Source organism: Charadrius vociferus, unplaced genomic scaffold, assembly GCF_000708025.1.
Source record: "Charadrius vociferus isolate BGI_N301 unplaced genomic scaffold, ASM70802v2 scaffold636, whole genome shotgun sequence".
NCBI lineage: Eukaryota > Metazoa > Chordata > Aves > Charadriiformes > Charadriidae > Charadrius > Charadrius vociferus.
In genome coordinates, this window is record NW_009649189.1 from 1,429,614 (window position 1) to 1,436,128 (window position 6,515).

General features: G+C 65.2%; 2 protein-coding genes across 2 annotated transcripts in view; both read left to right on the forward strand.

Moving 5' to 3' along the window:
* LOC104289870 (huntingtin-interacting protein 1-like) overlaps nt 1-3,373 on the forward strand; it is a 19,433-nt gene extending 16,060 nt beyond the window's left edge. Inside the window, exons 19-28 of the mRNA XM_009888884.1 lie at nt 116-252; nt 359-469; nt 583-641; nt 775-868; nt 1,214-1,314; nt 1,426-1,531; nt 1,772-1,895; nt 2,091-2,152; nt 2,668-2,838; nt 3,113-3,373. Coding sequence (XP_009887186.1) covers nt 116-252; nt 359-469; nt 583-641; nt 775-868; nt 1,214-1,314; nt 1,426-1,531; nt 1,772-1,895; nt 2,091-2,152; nt 2,668-2,838; nt 3,113-3,373 — 1,226 coding nt within the window. The remainder of the gene's footprint in view (nt 1-115; nt 253-358; nt 470-582; nt 642-774; nt 869-1,213; nt 1,315-1,425; nt 1,532-1,771; nt 1,896-2,090; nt 2,153-2,667; nt 2,839-3,112) is intronic.
* A 348-nt stretch (nt 3,374-3,721) lies between these two features.
* Nucleotides 3,722-6,515, forward strand: part of POM121 (POM121 transmembrane nucleoporin) — a 15,491-nt gene continuing 12,697 nt past the window's right edge. Inside the window, exon 1 of the mRNA XM_009888885.1 lies at nt 3,722-3,780. Within this exon, the coding sequence (XP_009887187.1) occupies nt 3,722-3,780 (59 nt within the window). The remainder of the gene's footprint in view (nt 3,781-6,515) is intronic.

Here is a 6,515-nt window from a genome sequence, read left to right on the forward strand (position 1 = left end):
GGGGTGGGCAGTGGTGACGGTAGGATGCTGGAGTGTGCAGGGCCCAGGGTGGACGGGGGCCAGGGGTCTCTGTCCCGATGTGTGGCATCCTCAGCCTCTCGTGCTGCCTGTGCAGGTCTGCTGGAGATGTGCAAGCAGTGCGGCAGCGAGGCCGTGAACTACCTCAGTGCCCTGCAAGACCCAGGGACGGTGGAAGGCGCCGACTGCAGCCCGGTGACAACCTGCCTGGGCCGGATTAGCGCCATTGGGGAGGTGGGTGCCCAGGGAGGGCTGGCGGAACAGGGTCAGGCCATGGCGGGCACCGCCGGAGGGGCTGTGCCACCCCTGGATGGTCCCTTTCATCCTGTCCCCTCCCCAGGAGCTGCGGCCCAGAGGGCTGGACGTCAAGCAGGAGGAGCTGGGTGACCTGGTAGACAAGGAGATGGCAGCAACAGCGGCGGCCATCGAAACAGCAGCCGCCCGCATTGAGGTGAGCGTCACCGTGTGCCGTGTGGCACCCATGGGTGTCATGCCTGCCAGGACCACTGGCACAAAGCCAGGATGGCACCCGGGGCTCAGCACAGCCTCTTCCCCCTTTACCAGGAGATGCTGAGCAAGGCGCGGGCTGGTGACACTGGGGTCAAACTGGAAGTGAACGAGAGGTGAGCAATGGCCGGGGTGCTGGACAAGGCCAGGCAGGCAGGAGGAAGCCCGGCGCCATGGGCAGAGCGGCTGCCCCACAGCTCTGGGGTCTCCCTGCCCCACAAGCGGTACTCAGTGGGGTTTGTCTCACAGGATCCTGGGCTCCTGCACGGGCCTCATGCAGGCCATCCACATCCTGGTCCTGGCCTCCAAGGACCTCCAGAGAGAGATCGTGGAGAGTGGACGGGTGAGCTGGGGGCAGGGGTGCAGGCAGAGCAGAGGGCAGTGGGTGCCTGGCCAGCCGGGGTCACTGCGCGCTTGCTGGGCATGTGCTGCTCCAAGCCTTGGCCTGTTGGGGCATCAACGCCGGCTGCCAGGAGCCCCTGCCCCTGCCCTGGGGTGTCACTGAGGTCCCTGATCTCCCTTCCCATGTAGGGACCCTGTGATCCCCCAGGTTTGGTGTCCCCAGCTCCCACACACGTACTAAATGAAACCCTGATTTACTCCGTTCCCCTGAGAGCGGGGCTTTGGGGGTCTCAGGCCCTGCCACCCCCCTGTCCCCAGCATGTGACTGTGCCTTTCCCGATGGCAGGGTGCGGCATCCCCCAAGGAATTTTACGCGAAGAATTCCCGCTGGACCGAGGGTCTCATCTCCGCTTCCAAGGCTGTGGGCTGGGGTGCCACCGTCATGGTGTAAGTGCCACCATTACCGGAGGGGGGAGAGGATGGCAGGGTCCTGCTGTCCCCACGGGGAGTGGACAGGGTAGCAAGAGGATGCTCCAGCCCCTTTCTGCCCTCCGGCAGTGATGCCGCCGACCTGGTGGTGCAAGGCAAGGGGACGTTCGAGGAGCTGATGGTCTGTTCCCGGGAGATCGCGGCCAGCACTGCCCAGCTGGTGGCAGCCTCCAAGGTAGGAGTGCGGTGCCCTGGCAGCTCTCCCGCTGCTCCCTGCATCACCTGGCAGCTCCCCCTCTGCTGCCTGCACTCGGCTCTGGGAGATGCTCCATCCCCGAGGCAGCAGCAGCGGGGCTGCTCCCGTGCCTGCGATTTGGGGCGACCCTGGGGCACCACGTGATCACCCCAAACCATGGGGCTGGTCTTCTGCTCGCCCAGCAGGGTGTAAGCACAGCCCTTCTCACTGCCCCGGCAGGTGAAGGCAGACAAAGACAGCGCCAACCTTTGCAAGCTCCAGCAAGCCTCCCGGGGAGTCAACCAGGCCACCGCTGGCGTGGTGGCCTCCACCAAGGCCGGGAGGTCGCAGGTGGAGGAGAAAGGTAAGCGTGGGGCTGCCGGAGCATAGACCAGCCCTGAAACCTCTGCTTTTCGCACTTGCCATCTTCGGTTGGCTCTGCCCCAGTGGTGTTTGCCTGCAGCTGCCCCTCGCTGCCCATGTATCCCATGGGAGCTGCTGGGGGGTGCAAGCTGGGGGAGCGCAGCTTGAGCAGGGCTGGTGGTGTCTTTCTCTGCAGATAGCATGGACTTCTCCAGCATGACGCTCACCCAGATCAAGCGTCAGGAGATGGACTCGCAGGTAGGAGGTTTCTCCATGTTTTGGGAAGCACACGTGGTGCGTGGGGGCACCAAGTGCGGTGAGTGCGGGCACCCTGCCCGGCTGCCTGACCCCAGGCAGCGCCAGCTCTTGGGGAAGGCCCAAGGTGTGAAGGCAGCAGATGGCTTTGCCCAGGAGCCGCATGCAGTTGGTCCTTGAGCCTTCCCTGATGCTGTCCCCATCATGGCACAGCAGCCCGTGACCTCCCCCTGCTCCTGCGTGCCCACCTGGCCGCCCCACAGCACCCACCCCCCACCCTGGGGCATTCCCTTTCCCTGGCTGCCTTCGCCTGCTTGTACCTGAGCTCAGTCCCCTGCCCAGGACCACTTGCCATCGGAGCACTCATGGGATATATCTTGGTGATCTTCGGGCTTGATATTGGGGAGATAACGGGTGCGAGAGGGGGGTGCCCAGCCCAATACAGCTCCGTGCCAGCCGGAGCACCTGGGGGCTGTGCCAGGGCACAGGGTGCCCATGGCATGCGTGATGTCCTTCAGGTGCGGGTGCTGGAGCTGGAAAACCAGCTGCAGAAGGAGCGGCAGAAGCTGGGGGAGTTGCGCAAGAAGCACTACGAGCTGGCAGGAGTGGCGGAGGGCTGGGAGGAGGATGGTGAGTGGATCCCAGCCCCGCTTCGGCTGGGAAACTGCACCAGGAAGGAGCGGTGTAGGGTGGGGAAGCCATGTCTGCAGTCCAGGCAGCGCGCAGGCATGGGTTTCACTCCAGCTGGCACAAGAGGAGCCTGGGGGTAGTCTGCACACATGGGCAAAGCCACGGTGCGCCTCACATGTGCCAGAGTCTGTGGCATCCACATTGCCACTGGCACGGTGCTGCTGGGGCTCTGCCACCCTGCGGAGCCCTGGGGTCCCAGGGGGATGGAGCGGAGGGATGTTGGGGCAGCAGCACGTCACTCCGCACCCCCTTACTCTCTCTCCCCCCCCCCAGCTGCGGATTAACACCCTCAGCAGAAGCAGCCTGCAGGGGACACCCCCCGTGGCGGGCTGGGACCCAGCTCGGTGCAGCCTTTTGAGAAGATCCACGATAAACTGGTGCAAAAGCCACCCCGAAGCACACGTCCTCTGCGTCCCCCTTGCCAAGAGCCGCCTTCAGCGCCGCAGCACTGAGAGCCGCCGGGTGAGAGCCCGGGGCCGGGAGCGAGGCCTCGCCGGCCTGATGCCAGCCACAAACCGCACGTGTATTTATTAGAGCTGCTTGGGGCTGGGGGGGGTCTCCGGGGAGGGAGGGGGGGTGTCTTTAACCCTTTAGTTTTGTTTTTGCACAGATTTTCATAGAACTTTTTGAGCCGGCTCTGGCTGAGCGAGAGCGGTCGGGTTTCTTTCACCTCTCGCTGCTTCTCCAGCCTTAACCCGGTCCCTGGCTCGGTGTGAACATCCCCCCTGTTATGGAGCCTGCCGTGGTGCAAAGGGCCCCGGGGGTGCTGCCGGGTCGGGAACCAGCTTTTGGGGTGCTGCTGGGCTTGGTGCTAGGTGTGCTCCCCCCTCCAGCGGGGGCACCGAGTGCCTTTGGCTGAGGCTGGGTGGGTGGGAGCGTCCCATGGGACAACCCGGTCGGGGAGACCGGGGTGCCGACAGCAGTGCCGGCAGCAGCCGGTGGTGAGGAGGGAGTGGGGCGAGCGGTGGGAGAGATGCTGCCGTGAGCTCCTGCCCCCCCATCCCGGGTCCCACAAAATGCCCCCCCCTCCCCAGAGCTGGGCTGCCCTGCCCCGACAGATCACTGTGTTCATGCCAGCAATAAACCCTCCGCAAGGTGCTGGGCGTGGGTTTGGGCAACCATGGTGCCACCACACAAGCCACCAGCTCCTGGGGACAGGGGTTGGCTCTAGGGCAGAGGGTTTGGGGGGCAGCCAGGGTGCCCCAAAACCAGAGCACCCTGAAGCCAGAGCGAGCAGCTCCCCCTGCCCGCTTGCTCCGGGCTGGTGCCACCCCTGCGTCCTCGCCACCCTCTTTGGTGCATGGGGGATCTGTGCTGGCTTTGCCATGGGCAGGGGTGGCCATGGGGCTGGCACTGGCCAGGGAACCTTTGTGCCTTGGAGCAGGGGGCTCGGAGGGCTGGGGGGTGTCTGCCAGCTCCGGGCCCCGTGGCTTGTCTTGCTGCAGTGGGGACGGTGGCATCAGACCACACAGCGATGTCCCCATGCCCCCGTGGCCACCCCCATGGTCCTGCTGGTGCCCCTTGCAGGACACCCTGCCTTCAGGCTGCCGCTTCCCGGTGGGGAGACAGCCAAACCAGCCCCCTTGGGCTGCTGGGGGTGCAGGATTTGGCCTTTCTCCCTTTAGGAAGTGGTGGCATTGCCCAGAGTGACTGGGCTGTCACCACGTGCTTTCCCAGTGACGTCCGTCAGCCCTTGGGTGGCACTCGGAGCAGTGGGACCCGCCTGCATCCCCCTGCCTGGCCAGCCCATCACCATGGCCTCAGGGCTGCCACCCCTTACGTGCAGGAGAGTGACACCGTCCACCGTGCAGGGCCCTGGTGTCCCCGCGTCCCCCAGCCAGCCCTGCTGCCGGAACACCGGCTACGTGCCCCCAGCCTGCCAAGGGAACCTCAGGGCTGTCCCCCCGGGGCTCCCACTGCTGCCTCACTCCCTGCCGCGGCCGTACCCCGACCCGCGCCGGCTCCCCTGCGGACGCAATACCAACCATCCCGTTCCTGCAGGACACGGGGAGCCCCCAAACCCTCCCTGCTCTTTTGGGGAGGGGTCTCTCGCCTGCATGGGGTACCCCCAACTACCTCAGGCCTCCAGGCTGGGTCGGGGCCGGGGGGTGGCGAGGGGGTCACAGTGGCGGCTCAGGGACGGCGGCATCACTCTCAGCCGAAACCACTTCTCCTTTTTGTATCTCAGCCGGGCGCTGGCAGGGAGAAATGTCCCCCACGTGGTCCCTTGCACTGTCGGCTGGTGGCAAAGGGGGCGGGGGATGCCCCTCCACTGCAGGTTGGGTTGATTACTTTTTTTTTTTCATTGTATGATAATAATTACTACGTTGTGTGTTTTCGATTTTTCAATAAAGCCTTCAGCCCAGCCTTGCCGGCTCCGGGGTGGGTGGCAGGGGACCTGTGTCACTACAGAGGTCTGGGGGCTCTGCCCTGGTGCTGTGTACCCCCAGAAAAATAACTTGGGGAGAGGCTGTTGAGGTGACCTGAGTGATGTCCTGGCGATGATGTCCCCCGTCCTGGCTATGTCCCCAGGGCCACCCTGAACCTCACCTCTGTTGTTCCTTGGGAGGGGATCAGGTCTGGAGAAGCGAGGGTGGCTTTGGCCTCCCCACCACACCAGTCCTTTCCTGGGGGGGTGACACTGCAGTGAGGGGGCCGTGCAGACCACCCTGCCCTCCCAGGCACAGGGCCCTGCTGCTGGCAGGGCTGTGGGGGCCATGGACAGGGACATGCTTGGGGGAATGTCCCCTCCCAGGCATGACACTGCAGCAAGACATCACCCTGCTGGGGTGCCGTCCCACCCTGGGCAGACCCAGACTCCCCCAGCCCTGCCGGGGGCACCCACTCCCCCTGTACTGCAGAAAGCCCCGTGACAGTCTGTCCTGCAGCCACCAGCTGTCCCCACAGCCATGTTCTACATAGTCCATGCCATCATTGCTGCTATGGTCCCTGCCATGGTCCGCTGCTCTGTGGGACACAGCAGGGCTGCTGAAGCTGCAGGCAACAGGGCGGACAGCACTCCCCCACATCCCCATGTCCCCCAGGGACCCAGTGGCACAGCCAGAGTGGCCCTCCCACGGTCCCAAACACGGGGTGGGGTGGCTCGTCCCAGCCCCACATAACAGGCTGGTGGTGGTGGCAGCATTCATCCGGGACAGGGGATGGCCATGCAGGTGACGGGGGACAGGCGGGTGCCAGTCTGTGCCCATGGGTGCCACCAACGTTGGGTCACATGGGCAGGGATGGGGTCAGGATGGGGGACAGGCAGGTGACCAGAGGGGCTGGGGCAGGGGGGACACAAAGGCTGGAAGGGTGCAGGGGGCTGTAGGGGAGGACGCAGAGGCTGGAGAGGTGTGGGGGGGCTGCAGGGGACAGGATGGAGATGGTGACATAGGGATGGGTAGAGGAGGGACACAGGGATTGGGATGGCAACGAGGACACTGGTTTTGGAGTGGGGGTAGGGAAATGGGAATCTGGTTGAGGGAGACGTGGGGGTCAGGGTGAGGATGGAGGGTTGGGGACAGGAGGACCCGGTGGTGGGGATGAGGGAGACCCCAGGGTCGGGGTGGGGACACAGGCACGTGGGCTGGGACGGGGGGCTGTGGATGGAGATGGGGGATGCTGGTGGGGACGGGGGGGAAGCCAGGGTCAGGGTGGGGTCCCAGGCGGGTCGGGA